General features: G+C 40.9%; 1 protein-coding gene across 1 annotated transcript in view; it reads left to right on the top strand.

The window, feature by feature from the left end:
• actn1 (actinin, alpha 1) overlaps positions 1-20,138 on the top strand; it is a gene marked incomplete in the record, with an annotated part of 56,520 nt that extends 36,382 nt beyond the window's left edge. Inside the window, 16 exon segments of the mRNA XM_062440112.1 lie at positions 26-104; positions 1,024-1,109; positions 6,783-6,875; positions 8,068-8,298; positions 8,772-8,919; positions 9,176-9,326; positions 10,007-10,115; positions 10,548-10,688; positions 11,568-11,750; positions 13,071-13,205; positions 13,764-13,943; positions 15,286-15,432; positions 17,546-17,626; positions 17,974-18,039; positions 18,405-18,563; positions 19,387-20,138. Coding sequence (XP_062296096.1) covers positions 26-104; positions 1,024-1,109; positions 6,783-6,875; positions 8,068-8,298; positions 8,772-8,919; positions 9,176-9,326; positions 10,007-10,115; positions 10,548-10,688; positions 11,568-11,750; positions 13,071-13,205; positions 13,764-13,943; positions 15,286-15,432; positions 17,546-17,626; positions 17,974-18,039; positions 18,405-18,563; positions 19,387-19,545 — 2,148 coding nt within the window.
• Positions 20,139-20,963: the final 825 nt, after the last annotated feature.

Here is a 20,963-nt window from a genome sequence, read left to right as displayed (position 1 = left end):
CTGCTGTGTCTGCTGCCGATAGGATGACCCCATGACCAATCTGAACACAGCCTTCGACGTGGCAGAGAAGTACCTGGACATCCCCAAGATGTTGGACGCAGAAGGTGAGCTGGCAGGAAGGAAAGTAGCAAAATAATGACGAGGAGACCAGACTTCTTCCTGTGTTTAAAGACCAACATATACTCTCTCAGAAGGGCTGTTCACAGAGTCTGAATATGATGAAAAGCTCCTTTCAGGACAAGGTTGGGCCCTGCACCACCTAATTTTTGTAATTTCCAGAAACCAGCAATCTGACAGCCACGCCTGCTCCCTACAGTGGGTGGCCAGGTGTTCAAAGGTGTGAAAATGGGCAGAGCCTCAAGCGCTGCCTGTGAATACTTTTATCCACATTCCTCACATTCCTGCTGACTACACTGTCCCGGTTCACTGTGAAACCGCACTGACTGTGTGTTGGCAGTGATGGAGGGGACACGATGGGAGGCCTGTGAGGAGGCCTCTTGTTGCTTGTTTATTGATATCTATGCACCAAAGTCCCTTTTAGCTTCATGCGATCACTGTAAAAACATAGATACAGCCTGGTGTTATATGTGTTCTGAGAGAGTATATTTTGGCCTCAGTCATGCAGCTGAGCACACAGAGCGAGACACGCATATCCTTTTTTATTGAATGTGAATTTACAGTTCTCTCTCTGCTTATGAATTAAGGCCTTTAGACATTATCCAGAATCGTAAAGTATGATTTCCTGCTCACTCAGTAGTTATAGACATGAAAATCTGTGTGTTTCTTTGTTTAAGACAGACTGCAAAGTTGATACAATCCTCCCTGTAAAGCACATCTGGACAGTGACACTGTGTGTTTTTCTTTCCTCTCTGGATATTGTTTATGTGGATAGCTGAACCCCAGCTCTTCTACTTCCTGTTTCTTCATTTATTTGTGCTCTGATTAACAACCTGAACCCCCTCCACCCCCCATCCCCCATCCCCCATCCTCCATCCCCTCCCTGACATCCTCTCTTCCCCACAGATATTGTGGGCACTGCCCGTCCGGACGAGAAGGCGATCATGACCTACGTCTCTAGCTTCTACCACGCCTTCTCAGGCGCCCAGAAGGTATCCTGGATGCAGCATCTCCTTCCTCCTCGTCTTACTCCTCTTCCTCACTCCCTTGTTTCTATCTTCATGTGTTTCTCCTAACAACGCCCTTCTCTCTCTGCAGTGCACAAGTTCCCCCGCAGGGGTCACTCTCCTTCACTTTCCGCATGGTTCACGCCACCAAATGCATGATGGGACTACATTACTGTTCTAAGAGGCAATGAGCACAACTGTGTCTCCAGTCTACTTCACTGTTAATGCACTGTAGGATCCCAAATTCAGCCCTGATTAGGGTTTGTTGTGCTCAACAGAATGTGAACGGTGTGGGAGGTGTAGCGAAGTTTGTCTGATAAATGATGATGATTGTCTGTGATAAAAGCCACGGTTGCTGACGAAGAGAAACAAATTAGCTTGAAGTCTTGCACGGTGGGGTAGATGTAGCAGTTTAAATGGATGGTTATGTTCAGCCTGGAGAGAGCGACAGCTTAAATAGAGGGTGGAGGAATGAATGAAATTAAAACCGGCACTTCAAAGTCAAGCGGCAAGCTGTCTTTTCATTTTAATGGATACACGCTGTCTGGCTTAACTGGGGAGTCTGTTTCTGTGTTTGTCTGTAGGAGAGATGCGTTGTATCATACTTTCCCCATTGGATAATGAATGATTGTTAGTTTGACAGCAACCTCAGTGTACGACAGGAACTCAGGCTTCAGACTGTGCTGTACTCCTCTCTGACAGTCAGAGAGAAGCAGAGCATCACGAAGCACAAGTTATATAAGACCTAGGTTCGTCTGAGGGGCCCAGCAGTGGAGAGAGCATTTTACCGCAGCTGTGTTTAAGCAACTCGGATCAAAAATGTCTGTGTTTATAACTGGAGAGAAGGAGAGGAGTGGCTTGCCTCACTGAGAGCAGTGAAACTACAGCTGGACTCTGGATTGCATCATAGATGAGAGAGACATGATTCAGTCGGTCCTTAAATTTGGTCCGAGACAAATGAGTGGGATGTTTCTATGTTTAGTTATAAAATATGCAAAAGTTCAAAAAGTCATACTTTCCTACAAATGCAGCATCATTGGAAACTTGACTTCGGTTTGAGGTCACAGAGTTTGACGAACTGAGATCTCCATATTTTACAGTTATGGCGGGCCAAATATTTAATATGAGTTACTACAGACACTTGGCTCCAGTGTGTGAATGTAAAAGTGTGTTTTTTTATCTAGTCCACGCACCTCCCACTTAAAATTCAGTCAAATTAATCCTAATATTTTTAGGGAATTCCCTAAAAAAACTAACATGAAGACAAACTGCAAGTAGACTGGAGATGACCTGTGCCCCCAGTGCTGCCTCCTCTTGTGATTACGCCCCCTGCTGGCCCTTTTGTCTCTGCACACTTTTACTCTTGTGCATTTCTCTCTTCTCTGTCCTCTCCCCCTTCCTCTGTTCCCTGGGCAGATATCATTAGCACCTTGAGGCCAGATGAGAAGGCCGTCATGACTTATGTGTCGTGTTACTACCACGCGTTCTCAGGCAAGCAGAAGGTGAGAAATGAAATGGAAAATATAAATAAAAAAATCTCCAAACAATGTTTGGATACCTGCCATAGTGGCTGGCAGAGAATGTTTTTTGCCAATATTCCCTTTTTGGCTGCTTAATGTGATGTCTCAATGACTCTACAACACTGTACTACACCAGAAATTACAATATTACCTTCTTTGCGCCTTTATTAAAGTTTGAAAGATGCTTTTTGAGCTAAGTGGCAGGTTATTCTTTCTACATTCATCAGTAAATTTATCTACTCAATAGAATATAAAACTCCAAATATCCGACATATTTTGAGGGCTTAGTATTGTTTTTAAAGCTGCTACTGTGTAATCATATTTATATATAACCATGAATCATAAGACAGGCCATAAGTGAGAATTATCACTTCTTCACTTCTTTTAGCTCGTTGTTTTTATGGCCCACTCTCACTGCTCTCACTGGAGTCGTTTAAAGACATAGCAGGCAGCTGTTTTCTGCAAAAAAGCTCAGATAAAGGCCTCTATATCCTAGCTTGCCAGAAACAAAATGCATACGGACCAAATAAACAACTAGATGTTGAGCGTAGTTTAGCATTTAACAATTAAGAACTAAATACTTTCCTCAGGAGATGGTGGAGAGCAAAAACAGAGCTAAAAAGAGAGTAAATATTAGACATTCATCAGGGGGACAGAAATATGACTCCAAATGAAGTGGCCCAAAATCAAGTTGATGAAGAGCCTGAAACAGCTGACAAAAATGAAATTAACCAGTCAAAAATAACCAATGTGACAACCAGAAAGTCCGGGAACAACTTTCTTTACCTCCAAACAATAAGTCATGAGTGAGGTTCAGGTGAAAGTGGGATTTCTGGTTGGTATATGAGTAGTATCTCTAAGCAGATCCTGAGAACCAAACCTTCAGTTATCCAGAGCCTCCTTATCTGCCTCTTTTTTTAGCAGCATATTGATCTTTGATTCAGCGCACAACCTTTCTTTCCTGCCAGCATGAAGTTCTTACACCCTCAGTGGAATACATTATGCCAAATACATGCCAAATCCGCTCAAGATCTCTCCAGAGAATAATAGAGACTTATCACACACACAGGATATCCGTTAAGTCTCCTGTACTTAAAATCTTTATTAGGATCCACTCCTTAATGGAGCTATTGAACCTCCTGAGGAGCAGGAGCCCGGAAACCACTGCTGGCTGGCACACAGTTTTACAATGTTGGCATGAATTTCACATAGAAACATAGGGGTGGAGGAACAGTTGCTCCTCCTCTGTCTAACGCCTCAGATTTTACCCTCCAGGGCAGAAATTTCCCCATAAACACCATCGCACTCACTTCTCCTTGTTGGCTGTATCTGGACATGGAAATCCTCTCTTTAACTTCACAAAGAAAGCCGCCATAATAGTCACAGTCTAAGAATCTGTTTGACTAAAGACTAAGACAAAACAAAACTCCCTGCAGTTTTGGTTTCTCAACAACATGTTTTGGAGGTATTTACAGACTCATCCGACCATCTGGATCGATAAAAATTCTTTGTGCTGCTGCAAAATAAAACATTTAACCAGTTTTTCCATAATAAGGTCTGTTAGAAGTGATATGAACTTGATTCTTTTGGATGGTGCAAAAAATAGTGTATTAAAATCTAAAGTGAACAGTGAACACTAATATACCTAAATGCAGGTTCATACATGCAGGTCACTGAGGTCATGTCTTGGTTATTACTTCTGGGAGAGGTTTAATTACCTGTTTCAGACTACATATTCTACAATTACACACATATTTCACATGTTGGGTGTTTTAAGGCTGATTCTGGTTTTGCAAGACTAAATTGTTTAAATTTGACTGTTTTTAGGGTTAAAAAAATTAATACATTTAATTTTCTATACCATCATTACATACCTAGCAGTATAAAGAAGGCTGCATTACATGACTATTTGCAAAAAGGATGAACACACAGATAATTATTACAGTTCTCCTCAGCTCCGCAGAGCATTTTAGCACCTTTCAGCTAATTATTTTGGTCTTCTAATCCACAACTTTCCGGCTTCAACACATCACTCTCATAGAGTTGTAAAAAGGAAAAAACAAGACAAAACTCTGATAAACCTGTTGCACACTACCACAGCATCATCAAAAAGCAGACACACAAAATTAGCAATTAGCTGGTGAGCATAATGAAGCATTTAGCAGCTAAACAGCCACATATTTCCCTCAGGAGCCAGTGGAGACAAACAGACATAAAAGGAGTGAGAGTGACTATTGGTGTTACATTCATCACGTGGACTGAAACACGACTCCAGATGTATGTCTCTTAGTGTTTTCTGTGTGTGTAATATAGGAAACTATTTGCTTACACATTTTCCATATAAACCCCCAAGTAGCCCCCAAAAAAACCTACTACTTGTTACTTGGATGTTTAACTGCATAAATAAAAGTGGAAAAAGATTTGATCATAAAATACTTTTTGGACGGCTATGCAGAAACTTCTTACGAGTGTATGGATTTTGAAGTCATTATCTCAGTGTTTCTTAAATCCTGCCTGCAGCCCTGAATAAACGTACATGATAGCAAAGCGATATATCACTTGAAAGAGAATACCTATTTAAGACTCTGGACAAAACTACAGTACTACACCCTTCTCCTCTAAGGGGTTGGAAAGATCTCCAGGGATGCTTAGCTCTGGGATTCAGATGTAATCATAATACTGTACATGAGAGACACAAACTTGGGCCTTGTCGGCTTCAGAGATGAGCCACTAAAAATAATCATTGCCTTAATAATCAAACCTTGCAGTGTCCTCTTGCTGTTACCTCTGATGTCAGGACAAAACAATTCATAAAAAAAGGTCCTGGCTGTCAAGGCTTTCAGTAAACAGGCCCAGCATGCAAACATTTGCTCACAGAAGCACGACCTGCACATCCTGGTCTCTCCTTTTAAGGCAGCTCGCCTGCTGCTCCTGGAGCCCCCGGAGCATGTCTCTGACCGAGCCAAGTTTCCCCCCGTGATCTTATGACAAAAGGAGGCTGGAAGCAGTTCTGTGTGGGATGCCAGTCTCTGAGCTATGAAATGTGGTGGGAGGGAGATTCAACTCTGTCTTACTCAGTGTCTGTACTCTCAAAAAAGGACACTGCTGGAGAGAAATACTGCAGCCACCGTCCTTTTTTAATCTATTCACTTCCTAGTCAAGCTCTTTAGAGAGAAATCGATAGTGGTGCAGTTTGAGCTGATTCATTACATTCACAGATTTTTATATTATCTTAGCCACTTAAATGTTATAACTCAAAGGAACTGATGGGAAGTTTTATATCCTGCTGGTTATGGTATATTTCTGCACACCGCACATCCTCTTCACTTTATTGCTTAAATTTCTGTCTGTATTTTCTCTGCTCTTTTTTTTTTCCGAATGAGCTTCCTGACCACATTTACTCATCTTGAACCCATTCGGTTACATGGCTACATGTTGTCATGGAAACTCTGCTTCACTCATGCATCGCCAGGCCAGTGATAAAGACTGACAGGCCATGTTAAGGAAGTGTTGTTGTCATGTGTGAACCCCCTTTCTCTCTGTGCTTTTTTATCCTCACAGGGGGTTAGACCTCTCTGTATGTAGGTTGAGAGGCTAAAATAAAACACTATATGCTGCTTTTCTATAAAAAGACAGCAGTGCAGAGAGAAAGGTGCCCTTACACCTGAAGACCGGCACAATATGACACGTTAAAGAGTAAGCTCTCTGAGGTGTCAGCGTTGCTCTCTAGAGTCCTTCTTTGCAGAAACAGACATTAGATTATTAATCTTGGGACATTTGGGTGACATTCATGGTGCAACACACAAGCCTAGACAGTGTTGCAGAGATAACATCATACACAAGCTGTCCTGTTTTTACTTGCTTGCAGCATTGTTGCTGATCTATTGCTTCATCCCTTAAATTACTCGTTTGGGAAATTCTGTGGCACATGTGTGGGTAGTGTGGATGGATGTTTTGTAGTTAAACTGCAGGGGATAAATCAAATATATCACTTTAATTTCCTGGAGCTTGCTCCAAATATATATGCATTGCAAATTATAGACGGATAACCACCACCAAAGCTTTATGACGATGCCCAAAAAAGTCCTTTCATTCTGCTCTGTCTCACACTGTTTCTCCCCTCGCCCCTGTCATCCAGGCGGAGACAGCGGCCAACAGGATCTGCAAGGTGCTGGCTGTCAACCAAGAGAATGAGCAGCTGATGGAGGACTATGAGAAGCTGGCCAGTGATGTGAGCACACCCCGATTTTCCTATAATTGCCCTGCATCTCCTTTACCCCCCCCTCCCTCTCTCCCTCTTCCCCTTTCTGAGCCACTCCCTTGCCTCCCAGCTCCGGGGATGATTGTGCTCCGTGCAGGTGCAGGGTTAGAGACCACAGACACGGTAGATAAAGATAAACAAGCAGCCAGACGAACACTGCTGTTTTGTTTCTTAAGCATACAAAAGTAATATAATAGTCATTCCTATGAGACCGTACGAGTGTTTTTGTCTGTTTTAGCACAGCATATTTCGTCAGACTATTTTCCAAAGTGCAAGATTTTAGATTTATAAGGGCAATTTTTCTATCATCCAGGCAGCCTTTAGTTTCAGTTAGTGTCAGTACAATGTGGAAATTGACTCGCAGAGACTTAAAAATGACTTGATATTTTTATTCCATCATAGTGAGCATACCATTTTCTCAATGTTTGTGTTACATCTTAAAAGTTATATTAACATCATAACTTTAAACAGTCCATTGAAGGCATCGATTGCTTTGAAAAGACTTCTGCGTGGTGCATTCAAGTACATGTGGGAAGCTCAGACATCTGAATTTGCATAGTCTTGAATGTCAGTACTTTCCGCCAACACTTGGATGAACCAACTAAAAACAGTATTTGGTTCAAGCTGAATTGTTGTTTAATTTTCAGTGTGAATAAATACCATTTTCAAGCAAGTGTTAAAAAATGTTCATATAATATTGAAATGAAATGACACCTTGAGGGCAGCTGTTGGTTACTAAACTATGTAATATGGTGTCCAGCAATGAAAATCACACACAAAGTGTAGCAAAATGAGATAAAACATGCAAAAACACAGATATGGTCCTTTAAATATGTTCTCAGGGTTACATTTGGTTGCAAGAAATGAATAACAACCAATTAACTGCTAACCAATTATCTCAACCTGTACTCTTCTTTTGCTGACACAACTCTTCATTTCACACTTTCATTACATCCATTATTCCTCATTCACTTCCTCTCGGTCAACCACAATTCTTCCTTTTTTTTCTGCTTCTCATTTTCCTCTCCTGTCCTCTTCTTTTCCTTGATCTTAATTTCCCTCTTCCTCCCTTCCTCTTATTCTTGCCTTTGACTACACACACACACACACACACACACACACACACACACTCTCCACGACCACCATCACGACTCCTCTGCAGCTGTTGGAGTGGATCCGCCGCACCATCCCCTGGCTGGAGAACCGCATGCCTGAGAACACCATGCAGGCCATGCAGCAGAAGTTGGAGGACTTCAGAGATTACCGCCGCCTCCACAAGCCGCCCAAAGTGCAGGAGAAGTGCCAACTGGAGATCAACTTCAACACCCTGCAGACCAAACTGAGGCTCAGCAACAGGCCTGCCTTCATGCCCTCAGAGGGAAAGATGGTCTCGGTAGGTTACGACAATTTGTGAAAGTAAAAACTCACACACACAAAAAAAAAGTTCTTTAAATTTGACGACGACTCTTAAAGATCATTTTGAGATCCTCCTTTGTGCAATTTATATTATATTAAACTATATTTTACTTTATAAATATGTGCTTTGAATAACTGCACCAACCTTTCACAACCTGTTACACAACTGCAACATCCTGTTTCTTTTGTAAAGTCCAACAAAATCTCTATCAACATTATGTAAGTTCTAATTTAATTCTAATTGAACCTTAAGTGATCATGCACATACACAGTAACAGTCCTCAAAGATATGAGAGCAAAGAACAACCATCAGAAACTTATTTTTGAGTTTTGCTTATAAGAACTAAATAGATTTTCACTCTTTGTAACCTAATTTTCACATGTTGTTTGTTTTTTTGGCGAGAGTACATTCTCAAGTATTCTTTTTGTATTCTCATGTGCCTCCTGCAGGACATTAACAATGCATGGGGAAGTCTAGAGGGAGCAGAGAAAGGCTATGAAGAGTGGCTCCTCAATGAGATTCGCAGGCTGGAAAGACTCGACCACCTGGCTGAGAAATTCCGCCAGAAAGCAGCCATCCATGAAGCCTGGACTGAAGGTACGGAGAGTTTGAAAGGATTCGAGGGCTATTGACTGCCTGAACACACACAGATCCTGATTTCTCTTGTGTTTTAGTCTCATGTGCCCCAAACTGGTAAAGGCCACAGTGGAAATTACAGCCTCATAAACATTTCAATTGTTGTGATGTTGGGCTAGTTAAAATGCTATATTTAATTGTTCTTTGTTGTAATACAGTCTAACAACTATTGCGAGCAGATTTAATTTTCTTTAATTATCTGTCTCCTTGCTTGCAGGTAAGGAGGAGATGCTGCAAAAACGGGACTACGAGACGGCCTCTCTGTCAGAGATCAAGGCCCTGCTGAAGAAACACGAGGCCTTCGAGAGCGACCTGGCCGCACATCAGGACCGTGTGGAGCAGATCGCAGCCATCGCACAGGAGCTAAAGTAAGAGATGATAAAGACTGCCGGCGTGAACAGATGCAAAAGATTGCCTAGCTACCTTTTTATGGATCAATAAAGGCTAAATAGATTAGGATATACAGTACTGAAGGTTGCCAGGTGTTATCACCATTGTCAACACAGTGGAATTGGTGTGCTGTACGTAATGTTTGAGAGTGGTCTCTGCATCCAGGACATTCAGTTGATTCAGAAACACATATTGATCATTGTCCCCTTTCATTGTCAGTGTCTCTGCTCTGCCACATGGTTATATTGATCATCTCTGTCTCTCTCTGTGTTGTGAATTATTGAAGTGTTTTCAGTTAGTTGTTGTTTTCAGATTTTTTTATTACAAAACATCTAAAGTTGCTGTTTTGAAGCTTAGAATCTCTTAAAAGAAGAAGAAAAGAAATGAAAAACTTACAAGGGACTGAAATAGATCATAAGAAGCTTATAAAACCATTTTACAGGACAAAAAAATTGAAAATAAAGATGAGAAACTGAAGTCTCAGCAGCATCAGAAATCCAATAAAGTGCATCGAAGAAATATGGTGGAAGAAAAACAGCTAAATGAATAACAGCGGCTCTAGTTCACTTGAAAGCTGCTTAAACAGCTACAATCTGCTCTAATGTGATGCAGATAATGCTCATGTATCTGTTTTTTTCCGTGTCTTTTTGTGCCTCAGTGAGTTGGACTACTACGACTCTCCTAGTGTAAACGCTCGCTGCCAGCGGATTTGTGACCAGTGGGACGGACTGGGAGCTATGACCCAGAAACGCAGCGAGGCTTTGCAGGTGAGACGGGGTTAAGAAAGAGACTCTGAGACTGAGATTAGAGAAAAAAAATCAAGTCACTGAAGAATCAAATTTCTAGCTCCTATAATCACTCACTTTGTTATCCCTATATTTAAATTCACACTGCTCTTCTTGGTGCTGGTTAGAGCAGAAATAATTACACATTTGGAGATGAAAGTGTTCTCTCTCACAGTAAGAGGCTGGGAAGAGACTATTTGATTTTCAGGCTTCCTGCCAGCTTTGAAAATCCTTTAAAGTTTGTAGATTTTTTAATTTGTAGAAATATAACTCTCAAATCCATCTCTATAGCTCAGCTCTCTGGAACATATTTAATGTAGTCAAGCTTCCATGAATCCTTAAATTTCATCCAGCAGGATCCTCACGGCCAATATAAAGTCTGAGTGTGGTAACCTTGTTCTGTATGCTTTACAGAGAACCGAGAAGCTCCTTGAAACCATCGACCAACTCTACCTTGAGTTTGCCAAAAGAGCGGCTCCATTCAATAACTGGATGGAGGGCGCAATGGAGGACCTTCAGGACACTTTTATCGTCCACACCATTGAAGAAATCCAGGTAAACACAGAGAGGAGACTTTATTTACCCTTGAATCAATGAAAGGAGTTAAGAAGCATGAAAACAGCGTTGGGGTTACAGTATGTACACAACATTTGTTGCTGATCGTTTAAAGGACAGGTTCACTGTGTCAAGTCTGTCCTAAAACAACAGTCAGGTGCCTAAATGAACATTCAAACAGTAATCATTCCTCCTGTTCATACTGACCATTAAGAGATCCCTTCATAGTGCACTTACAATGTAAGTGATGAGAAACATAAAAATGTATTCAAAGCTAATATGAGGCATCAGTCATCCAAATGAGTCAAGTTAAGTAAATATCTTTCGATGTTTCTGTCTTTTTACTGCCAAATTTCAAGCTTTCACTGCAGCTGAACAGGAAAACACTGTCCGTCTAGACACAAAAAGGGAATTTGATGCTAAAAAGACTGTAACTGTGGATGATATCCACTTGATCTGACTGACTCACACTGCTGACGCTTCATATTATCTTCAGAGAAACGTTTAAATACAGTTTTTGCACAAAATGAGGACTGTAGATTTTGTCCCCCCATCACTTATATTGTAAACACATTATGATGCAATCTTCTAATAGTCAGTATGAACAGGAGGAATGCAAAATTCAGCTCCAGTGTTCATAATGGTTGTTTTTAGATTGTTTTTAGGACTGTTGTTTTAAGACAGACTCAAACAGTTGTGAACTTATTCTTAAAATCAAATGTAAAGCTGGGAATCATAGAAAAGCAATGTATTATTAACCTTTATATAGATCATGTATAGTACCAATGAAAGTACTGTAGGTTTACAGTACAGCATTGTTGCATTGTTGTTTCTGTTTTTCATTTTATGCATTTGTGTTTTGTTTTGTTTTGATCTCAGGGATTGAGCACGGCCCACGAGCAGTTCAAAGCCACGCTGCCAGAGGCGGACAAAGAGCGCCAGGCCATCTTGGGCATCCACAACGAGATTGCCAAAATTGTGCAGACCTATCACGTGAACATGGCTGGCTCCAACCCTTACACCACCATCAACCCACAGGAGATTAATGCCAAATGGGACAAGGTAATAGGAATCAATCATTAGGTCGTAAATGTCAGTGTATGTATGACTGTGTTCTTTCTAAGCCAAAGCCAATAAATATAATGTTAAAACAAAAACAATCAGTCATGAGAAAGGAAATAAGCTTCATAATGTTGTTATAACTCTATTTATGTAAGGAAACTCTAATCCAGCAGCTTCCTGCCAGACTCATCTGGTGTGTTCAAAACTTTGCTTCAGGGCATACGAATGGTAGTGAGATTTTAGAAAGGGCCAAATATTTTCCATAATATTTCCCAACACAGGGCGAATCAAACATATCTGTGTCAGCTTTCATGACAAATGGTTTAAACAAATGGCAAATTTAACCTCAGGGCCAAAAAGTGGAAAGATGTATTCTGCACCTGTTAGAAATGAGAAATATTGTTTGGTAAAGATCATGAATAGCATGCTTCATTATCATATGTAATGAATAAAGCTGGTGATACTCTATTGTTTATTTAACCAACAGTGCATTTGTCCATCTCTTAAAACTTTGACTCTCTAGCCTTTTTAGTTACTTCAAGCCTCAAGCCCATTTGTTCCTGCTCAAAATGTAAATGTTTGAAAACATGTCACAAATATCTAGATTAAATCTGAAATAATGTAGTTCTTAATGGAGTAGTGATTACTGGCACAACTTCACCTCCAAGGTGCATAGAGAAGGAAAGAAGTCTGAAGGGATCAAAAGTTCATCAACACTTGAAGAATGAAGAGCAGCATTATCATGGGACCGAGTGGGTGAAGGTTAAGATGTGCCAGAAACCCCCGCTCTGCTAAAAAATTACAATTCCCTCTATTTCAGAGCATTGTTTAAGAGATATTAAGACAGCAGCAGTACTTGTATTATAAAGAATCAACTCTGTTGAAGACCACAAGTGGAAACAAGTTGGTCTCGTAAAAAAGTTTACTTCATACCACAAGTGTTGCTGGAGCCTTGACGCCTGTTGTTTATAGCAAACGACACTCAAACAGGAGTAAGCAGTGACTATTTTCAGCCACAGATTTAGTGTGCTTGTGAGTTTTTCCCATCAGCAGGACAGTGTATGTGGGATTGAGTCAAACAAAAACGACTAAAAGACAAATAACTATTGAGCATGTTTGTGTTCGGTGTGAAACAGCTTTTGAACGACATGGCACAGAGAAAAATGTTCCAGGAAGATTGTGCTGTATGAAAAAAGATGGAAGACTTTTATAAAATCAAATAATGTTCTCTGTTAATTATAAATGTCACTCCTCCTGCTCCATTAGGCTCAATTAATATTAACTGGTGTGGGTTTTCCATCACTCTCCTGCCTGCTGTAGGTCCGGCAGCTGGTGCCTCAGCGCGACCAGGCTCTGATCGAGGAGCACGCCCGGCAGCAGAACAACGAGCGTCTGCGCAGACAGTTTGCCAACCAGGCCAATGTCATCGGGCCCTGGATCCAGACCAAGATGGAGGTCAGTATGAGCAGAGCCAACAGTTAATGACCACGTTACAAGTTCAGAATAAGGCCAGCATGATGACGAGCTCAGCGCTGATGTTGGTGCAGCCTGTGTGTAAATTGGTTTTGTATTTAATTCAGGACATTTTTTGTATAGTTTAATCTGTCATCAGTCCATTCCTGTGGTAATTATTTGATATCCAGATGTTTAAAATAAGAAATAGTCAAACTTTGGAACTCCTGTGTTTGGAGATTTTAATGTTTTCTCCTATGTGGTCATCAATACATTGAGAAAATTAAATGTAGGCTTATAAAATCCAGATATTATAAACTGAAAATTTCACACTATGGCTGTTATTTATAGTTACAGAAAAAGAAGCATTAACAAGATTAGATTTTTTAAAAGATATAACATGTCGTATAAAAGGGTTAGGTTGGTGGTGGTGGTAAAGAGATAAAGGGCAGGCAGAAATGGTGACTTTTTGCTCATATGTGTTCTCATCATGTCTTCCATTGTGTAAAACCTCGTCATGCTTCTTTTAATGAGCATCTTCGCCTCTGTTCGTCCCCACAGGAAATCGGCCGCATCTCAATCGAGATGCACGGCACCCTGGAGGACCAGCTGACGCACCTACGCCAGTACGAGAAGAGCATCGTCAACTACAAGCCAAAGATCGACCAGCTGGAGGGAGACCACCAGCTCATTCAGGAAGCTCTCATCTTTGACAACAAGCACACCAACTACACCATGGAGGTAAGACCCAGATCAGAGCTTTAAACACATCAGCCAACATTTTTACTTCATCTACTTAATATCCAGTAAATGTTTCCACATACCGGTAGGTTTTTGTGAAATGTTCATCTGACTTGGCTGCACCCTGCAACATAATTTTTATACTTTCTTGGTGCCAGATTGTTGTGGTTTGCCAGAGAGAGCCGAACAATGGAGGCAACATGTTAAACCACCCACAGAAAGTTTTCTCAGAGACAGTATCATAGTCCTAACATTAAATAAATAAACCACTTCTTAAATCTCTCCTGACATTGCATTTACAAGATTAACTTTTTCTTCATCAGCCAAGTGCTGGAAAGCTATAGATCACCGCCTGCCAAGAATCATTTTTACTGGCCAAAATAATTACATGTAATATAAATTTTATTATTGAGATTCTGAACATCAACTGACCCATTTTCAAAGCTTTCATGTGGGTGTCTGTACATAATCAGCTGCTGTGCAAAGTGATAAGAGGAGAGAGAATTATTTATAAAAAACAATATTTTCGTCTGCACTTCATTTTTTTTTTTTTAGCCTCGTTCACTCTTTTATGATTTGACCAGTGTAAGACTAGACTGAAGAAAAACAGCAGTCTAGACTTTTTTATTCACTGTACACCCATGATAATGAAAGTATCTCTTTATTCTCTTCAATAAATGGCTTCATGATACTGTTCAATACTCTGGCTTTTGTGGATCCTGCACATGTGAATCCATACAAGACATAGTGGTCACTTTTTTTTTTTTAGGAGGTTTCATCAACTTTTATATTTCTAGCTGGACATTTTAACCATTTATCAACTGGCTAGATTTCATGCATGCATCTCAAAACGTTACATCTTCTGTGTGATCATTTTTTCCCTAAACACAAATATGTGGTTAGATTTTTAGATATAAACTACCAGTCAAAAGGTTGGACTCTGTCTCATTCAAGGGAAAGGGAACGTTTGTCTACACTTTGTATCACCACCACTTGGTTGGGAATCGTTGGGAGTCACTGGTTTAGATGGTTCTGCTTTATACATGCTGAATAACAGGCCAGTGTTAAGAGTCTGACTGATTGTCATAATTTTTCTTTGAATAATTTTTTTGCTCACACTCAGGTTTATATACTGTGAACAATCAATAAAATAATAAACTCTACGGACTTATCTGCATTGTCCTGATGCAGTGAATCATCTTGCCTTTCATTGTTGAAACAAATGATTAACAACTGCTCTTTTACCCAAAACCACAGCCCAGCTAAAACTCTTTTAATATCCGTTTCTTCGTATTCACCCTTGTTGAATTTCCTCACTTTTGTGTCTCTCTTCCCTCTGCAGCACATCCGCGTGGGCTGGGAGCAGCTACTCACCACCATCGCCCGCACCATCAATGAAATCGAGAACCAGATCTTGACGCGAGACGCCAAGGGCATCACCCAGGAGCAGCTGAATGAGTTCCGTGCTTCCTTCAACCACTTCGACAGGGTCAGTACTGGTAATGAGTCACTTTGCAGACACAAAGCAGCAGGGAGCGAGGGCGGGTGGTGCATCGCTCATTTACAGCCAACTCTTTGGATTTGGTTTGTAGGCAAATACGCGTACTGTGAAGTGAGATTGGAAAAGGACCAAAACAAAAAAAGGGTTCATGTTGTTAAAGATGGATGTAACCATGAGTTTGTCCTTTGTATATTTAGACTGCATCCTCAAAGCAAAGAAGTTGAGGTGAGAATTGATCATTTCTGGGTTTCCAGACTGTTCGCGTTCTGTTATGCTGCCCGAGGTGTGGCTAACGGCAATCCTTTAACTATCCTTTAACCAGAAAATATTGAGTGTACAGATTGTGTGTGTGAAATGCATCAGGCTGTGCAGTGACCTTAACCGCTTAGTTGAAAAGGGGATTTACAGTTCATTGACATAATATTCATCTTTAAGTGCTCAGGGCCTTTTTAGACACATCAAGGAAGACTACAGCCAGAATCAGGCAGCTAAATCCTCCTACTGTTAAATACAAGAAGGTCTGCATGGAATAAAAAAAAACGGATTACAGAGCAAGACAGACAGGAAGCTATAAAATGTCTAAATATATACAAAATATCTTTCCATTGATGGTCGTTTCTATAAAACTTGCTTTCCTGCCCGCCCTCCTGCCTCCGGAGCATTGAGTTTACACTGAGACTCAACATGTCAGGAACAGCACCAATTATGGATGAGTTTTTATTTTAGCCCCTTCTCCTCTCCCTCCTCCTCCCCCATTTCACCCCCCTTGCTCTCCCACCAAGCTCTCGTGGACTCCACCATTACCTCATGCATTTTTCCAGAGCTGCCCTATTGTTAATCAATACCTGAGGATGATGATCAGAGCCCACAGGAGGTCAACTGTGGACCTGAACCTGTGCCTTTGTTTCATATTTCATTAGGATTAGCTCTTCAAGGCTTTTTAACTTGACGCTTGTTGGTACATGTGAGGGAAAGGTGAGCTTTGGAGAAATGGCCAATTAATCTGATCCATTAGAATAAAAAGTAATTAGTCTGTATTGTGTCCAAGAAAATTAATATCTTTTGAAAGTGTGAAAGATTTCTTAGAGTATTTCACTTCGACTGTCTGTCTCTGCAATTGATAAAACAATTCGTTGATTTTAATTTAGTAATTCATCAAGCAAAAATGTCAACGTTTGCCGGTTTTAGCTTTCCGAATGTGAGAATTTGGTGCCTTGTAATGGGTTTATAAGTATAAATGAATATTTTTAGGGCTTTTGCCTTGTGCTCTGGGGAGTAGTGACGAGCATAGTAGATTTATCAATTAATAAAAAAGCCTCAACTAATAATCAGCTGTGAAAATGATCACAGTAAAGTTGAAAGTATTAGTTAGTTATTGGTAAGGTGATCAGTTATTTAAGTCGTCTATGATATTAAATTATTGTTTTGGGACTGTTGGTCAGGTAAAACAAGACATTTTAAGTAGAGAGAATGATTGGTAGATTAATTGATAATGAAAATAATTGTACTTTACAGCCATAATGATCAATAATAACTCAAGTCTGTGTTTTTACATTGACCTTATATTAGTAGTGAGAACATGATTGTGATTGTACCGTGGGAAGTGTTTTATGAAGCAATATCCTGTGATGTTTGCCTGTACAAAGAAAGGTAAAGAGATACTTTTGCATCTGAGAAAAGCATATGTTGTATTGTCAAGTACATGTGCCATCGATGATATGAATAACCTCACCACAGGACCCTGTAGTCTGCCTGCCACACTGCACATTAACGCCTCTGAATGCCCCTCGCCCAGCATGGCAGCACTGCTGCCACCGTGTGTTCACCTGCCAGATCCTAATGAATATGCACTGTGTTCTCTGTTTTCTATCTCTCGTGCATGGCCCTCTCCCTTCACCCCCTCACCTCCTTTTCCTCCCCCCTTGTGCATGGTGCACTCCCACCCTCCTCCCCCCACCAACACTACCTCACGGACCTCTCCCTCACCCCCCCACCCCCTTCCTTCACCCCCCTCCTTCACCTTCACTGACACGGCTGTATGTGTTGCTGCATGGCCTGTGGCCCCCGACGCCTCGCCTGGCACTGGCCTCCCACACCCCAGGACCACTCGGGCACTCTGGGCGCGGAGGAGTTCAAGGCCTGCCTGATCAGCCTGGGCTTCGATATCGCCAACGATGCACAGGTACTTAGTCATAGCAAAACCCCGGTGGTGAGATGTTTAACAGTTTTCTTTTTTTCCCCCCTTTCTTTGCATTTTTCCACCCTTATACTTCCCTCCCTCCCTCCCTCCCTCCCCCTGTTCTCCCTATATTCCTGCCATCACTACTTCTCCCTCCTGTCTAAATATCCCTCCTGATTTCCCTCACCTTGCAACATCCATATTGTGGATTGGTGCGGCACTCTTTTCTAAATTCTACTCTTTGCTGCTCCTTTATTCTTCCAATGGTTTTCTTCCGCTACCCCTGCCACTTCTTTTCTCTATATCTCTCTCTTCCTCCTGGTTTCGTTTGTTCATCGCTGACCTTGTAGAAGAGAACAGGATTCATGGATGCTGAAGACTTCAAAACCTGCCTTATCTCCATTGGTTACAACCTGGTAAAGCCATGAGCACTCATCAAGTATGGATATTTGACTGTGTGTCTTTATGTGCATCTGCAAGTAGGAGGTGACTGTAAACCAGCTGGAAGTGGTAACGAGTAGATTGTACACTTATTTTATTTTAAACAGAAAATAATGTATGTATATTTTACTTATTATGATGTATTTTGTATGATTTTTGCTCAATAGTACGTCAAAATAATCTAAAACTCACTTGTGTTATATGTAATTGGAAAGTAAGTCTAGACATTTATATCTACTTATGCAGAATATCAGTGATTTGCTGTGGTTTGGTTAGTGTGTTGCTGTGGGGACTGTCTCCACGGTGACTGAGCTTCACAGATCCTCTCTGTTGCCACCAGGGTGACAACGAGTTCTCCCGCATCATGAGCATAGTGGATCCCAACCGGCAAGGCACCGTCACCTTCCAGGCCTTCATCGACTTCATGTCCCGCGAGACGGCCGACACAGACACTGCCGACCAAGTCATGGCCTCCTTCAAAGTCCTGGCAGGGGATAAGGTACAGCGCTGTGCTGTGGTTTCAGCAAAACACGAGTGACAATGCAGGATGTAGCTGCTTCCTGTAAATTAAGCTTAATATGGTTAAAAAGAGGAATATTTAGTACACTTTTAGGGTTGCAGAAAAGAGACAAAGATATGAGGAAGAACAAAAAGTAAATTGATTTTGAACAACCAAGCTGCACATTTAAAAGCTAAGGCTGGTGTTATTCTAAAAGACTAAGACCAACAATGTGTTACTCCATCTGTCATTACTTTCCGACTTTCCTGCCCCGTCTGTGGCATGCAGTCCCACGCCCATTGGTTCCTATTAAACATGTAAATCTTAAAGCTTTTTATCGGAAAGGTTCAGTCATTTCCTAAAACAGCTGGACGCTGTAGTTTTTAGGAAACATGACTCAAACAGGAGGAAATAGTTTGCTGGGGACTATTTTAAGTGGAGGATTTAGACACATTTGGTGCTCTGGTGAATATTTCCAGCAGGATAATGTGTGTGGGATGGATTCAAAATAAACTACAGTGTGTATTTTCAGGATATTAAAAGGAACATGTCACCTATTTAAGTGTTTAGGACAACCATAGAGCTCTATGGAACAGAGGAATAAGCTTCAAATTCAACGATAATTTAAAAGAAAATGAAATATTCAAAAAATATGAAATCCAGATGTCCGATCAATCCTGCAACTGCTCTTCTTATTGAGCACATTTTTTCCCCTCAACTTCGCACCATCTGCTACTTTAGAGCTTTGAAAGCATTGATAACTTACAGTACTCACAGCTGCTGTTCTCACATTAAATCATATTATTTTTGTCCTCCTCGATAGAACTACATTTTAGCAGACGAGCTGCGCAGGGAGCTGCCTCCAGACCAGGCAGAGTACTGCATCGTTCGCATGGCCCCTTACACCGGTCCCGACAGTGTGCCCGGAGCCCTCGACTACATGTCTTTCTCTACCGCTCTGTATGGAGAGAGCGACCTCTGAACACTCTGTCAGTCGTCCTGACTCGGGACCACCAGCCTACCTGCTCTTACCACTGCCACGTCCTCCTACCGCCCCGGCACCATCACACTCCTGTCCTACTACGCTCATTTTTTGTATGTCTCTGGCCTTATCTTTTTTGTCATTATCCTCTGTCTCCTCCTCTTCCTCCTCCTCCTCCCACCGCTCCCTCACACTCTGTCTCCGTTGTACGTGCTTCCCACGCAATGCAGCAGCTCTCCAGGTTTACAAAGAGGGAGAGAGAAAAATGTTTGTTTCTGTTTTTATTTTCTTGTTGTCATTGTTTTTCTGCATTAAAATGAATAAAGTTAACATATTTTATTATACTGAACAAAAAAGGTATTTTTCTTCACCTGATTGAAAATAAGAGACAAATTGTAATAAAGAAAAAAAATTGCTATACTTTCTCTTCTTATTCTCTGTTTGCTACAGGGATCAGCTTTGGTTGTGACAGATGTACACTGACAGATTGTGCATTTAACAGACTCTCTGACGCAGAAACACATATAATGCCAGCAAGTGTAGAGAAAACAAACTGCCTATATCATCACACTGTATATATCCTATACTGGTAAAATGCCACAATAAACATACTGTGTTACTGTACAAGAAAGAAATATTCATACATAAAGTCTGTGACTACGTGCGTCAAGAGGACATTCGGACTTAGTTGCTGATAAATGCAAAAGTATGAAACTTGAATCGTGAGATTGGTGGTGTATGGATGTATGTGTGTGTGTGTTTTGTACCACCGTCCAGTGTGAGAACCGATATTAGACCTCCAGACTGAAATGTTTGGGACATTTTGTTCAGGTCAGGACCTCCAGGGGTTTAGGATTACAATTAAATCAGGCTTAGGGAAGTGTTAACATATCAGCATTTCTGCATGTTTTCCATTTTCTGCCGGTCAAAAACTTTTAAATCACTTCAGACTGGTTTTTTTTCTTCCAAAATACACAACAGACTTAATGTGGTTTAACTATATTAGAGATAGTCATTAGTTTCCATAATTGTCAGTATATTATGTTAAAGAAATGAATAGAAACTCATCAAATGTGGTCACGTTTTGCCTTTCTAAGTTGTGTGGTAACGCAGTGCAGACACTTCAGTGATTCATCTGCTGTGTACAGTTTTTCACAGCAGACAGTGTGACCCGCCATAGCAGGAAAAACACAAGTGTAAATAATAATGATTATTAGAGAAGAGAGTCTAGGGAAGCAGACTTGTGACCAGCACAATAAATCTGAGTGAGGAAAGTGAAAAAGTACAGGGTGTCCACAAAGTCTCTTTACAATTTAAAACATTAATTACAAAAGCAATTGATGAGATATGTTAATCAGATTTGTTCTATGTATTCAGTGGTTATCAAAGTTTTTAATCACATTGCATTTGTGTATCGT

This window comes from Scomber scombrus, chromosome 19, assembly GCF_963691925.1.
Source record: "Scomber scombrus chromosome 19, fScoSco1.1, whole genome shotgun sequence".
Classification (NCBI taxonomy): domain Eukaryota; kingdom Metazoa; phylum Chordata; class Actinopteri; order Scombriformes; family Scombridae; genus Scomber; species Scomber scombrus.
This window is presented reverse-complemented; position numbering and strand designations above follow the sequence as displayed.